Here is a 2,410-nt window from a genome sequence, read left to right on the forward strand (position 1 = left end):
AACCTAGAAGGGACAGGCCCCTTATTTTTTGGTTAAGGCTGTTGGTAAGTTTTCCAAAGTTACTCCAATCCAGATCCCTAATGCAAACCTTCAGATCAACCTTCTCCTATGCAGATCTCTAATGCAACTTTAAAAGAAACAGTCAATGAGTGGAAATAACCAATAAACTGATTCCTTATGGGATTTCCCAATCAAATTGCCAGCAAACCATTTTCAGCCAAACCAATTTCAACGGATTTCGCTCAAATCTGATGTCGATGTTACTTATTTTGGTTTGAAATAAAGCACTTGATCACTTAATAATCTTAGCTTAATCCCAGGCAGCGCCAGGCTTTACTACTAGTGTATATATATAAATGCACATTTACACTTGCACAAACACACAAACACATGCATAAACACATTCACACAAATATGCATAAGCACAAACACACTCAGACACGCAAGTGTAGCCATGATTGTGACCTCTGTTGACCTCTACTTTCAGGGACCATAAAGCAGTTGGAAGGAGGCCTTTTGATAAGTTGGCGACCCTATTGGCTTATTTAGGCCCACCTGAGCATCGACCTTTGGATTCACAGTGAGTAGGATTTGAATTGAATTAAAACCCCAACCCATTGCTACCATATTACATGCCACCAGCACGAGAGCCAGGACAATGATTTCCATTTTGGATTATGATTTGATATTTGATTTTACTTGACTCAATAGGTCTTCTCTCTCTCTCTCTCTCTCTCTCCCTCTATATATATATATATATATATATATATATATATATATATATATATATATATATATATATATACACACACACACAAATGTATTTGTTTGTTTGTTCTAGGTGGAGTACTATGGACATGACTAGTACAAGATTCGAAGAACTCATGTCTAAACACAACATGCACGAGAAAGATGAATTCAAATCTCTGAAAAGCCTTAACATATTCTACCAAGCTGGTACCAGCAAGTCTGGCTTTCCGGTCTTCTACTATATTGCCCGAAGATACAAGTAAGCTAATGCACCCCACCTTACCTTTTTTTCTGGTTTTTGCCTGATTATAATTTATTCACAGGTTGTTGTAGATATTTATCATATGTCTTCCTGTTGCTAAGTCTACTGTTTCTCTCTCCATCCTTTTCTCTCTCCTCTCTCTCCTCTCTCTCTCCTCCCCACTTTCTCATGCTCACCCCTCATCTTCTCTGTCTGTCTCTCTCTCTGTGAGCATCTTATGTCTATGTGCATGGGTACTCTATCTCTCTCTCTCCACTAATGACGATGATGATGATGAATATGCTAATGGTTATTTTTTTTTGTTTTTGTTTCTTTAGAGTTGGGGAAATAAACGGAGACTTGCTAATATATCATATTTTACTTACCTTAAAACCTTATTACAACAACCCTTTTGAACTAGTGTTGGATTTTACTCACACCTGTTCAGAAAACAGATTTAGGGTGAGTAAACTCTATTTTCTCGATCTTTTTCTCTTCTTTCGAATGTTGGGTCTCATGTCAAGTGACCGACACCTTTGGCAATATTCTGTACTCGAGAAGACTCATCAAGCCAAATGAAACTGTACTTCTGTCCGTTGCTGGTGTCATGTAAATGGCACCTGTGCCAGTGGCATGTAAAAGGTAGCCATTACAGTCTGTAAAGTGGTTGGCATTAGGAAGGGCATCTAGCCATAGAAAGAAACCATGCCAAACCAGGCTGAAACTCTCAGCCAACCGTTTAACCCATGCCAGCATGGGAAACAGCTGTTAGATAATGATAATGATGATGGTGATGGTGGTGGTGGTGGTGGTCTTGGTTGTGGTAGTGGTCAGTGTGGTGAGAGTGATGGTAGGAGGTAGGAATCGTAGTGGTGGTTGGTATTGGTGTTAGTGGTTGTGTAGTTTGTACAGGCATTAGGAAGGGCATCCAGCTGGAGAAGCTCTGCCAGATCAGATTGGGGCCTGGTGCAGCCATCTGGTTCGCCAGTCCTCAGTCCAACCCATGCCAACATGGAAAGCAGACGTTAAACGATGATGATGATGAATATGGTGGAAGATGTAAAAATCAGTGTTGAGAAAATAGAGAAATACCAGGCCCCAGCTGGAGCAATGAAGAGACTTTGTGGAAGACAAACAACAGTTATTCCTGTGATACTTTCTGCTTTTGGCACAACACTCAAACTGCTCCCTAACATGTTGAAGGATATGTATGCGTGTGTATGTGTACATTGGCATGTGTTTGCATGTGTATCAATCACGAAAGCGTGTGGTTGCCAAGTGACCCACTTCACCCTCCCTACAACTGCGTGGAGTCTTTCATTCGTTTCCTCCAAATAATTAACAACTTTCACTTTATTTCATTTAAAATTTTTTCTCTCCATATATATATATATATATATATATATATATATATTTTCT

The 2,410-nt window shown here is 39.5% G+C and overlaps 1 protein-coding gene across 4 annotated transcripts in view; it reads left to right on the forward strand.

Moving 5' to 3' along the window:
* The window catches only part of LOC106878902 (neurofibromin), an 80,729-nt gene that overhangs the window by 39,590 nt on the left and 38,729 nt on the right, over window positions 1-2,410 (forward strand). For all 4 annotated transcript variants that reach the window (XM_052978165.1, XM_052978164.1, XM_052978166.1 and 1 more), the window contains exons 16-18: window positions 488-580; window positions 842-1,009; window positions 1,330-1,453. In XM_052978165.1, the coding sequence (XP_052834125.1) occupies window positions 488-580; window positions 842-1,009; window positions 1,330-1,453 (385 nt within the window). The remainder of the gene's footprint in view (window positions 1-487; window positions 581-841; window positions 1,010-1,329; window positions 1,454-2,410) is intronic.

Source organism: Octopus bimaculoides, chromosome 30 (genome assembly GCF_001194135.2).
Source record: "Octopus bimaculoides isolate UCB-OBI-ISO-001 chromosome 30, ASM119413v2, whole genome shotgun sequence".
Classification (NCBI taxonomy): Eukaryota; Metazoa; Mollusca; class Cephalopoda; order Octopoda; family Octopodidae; genus Octopus; species Octopus bimaculoides.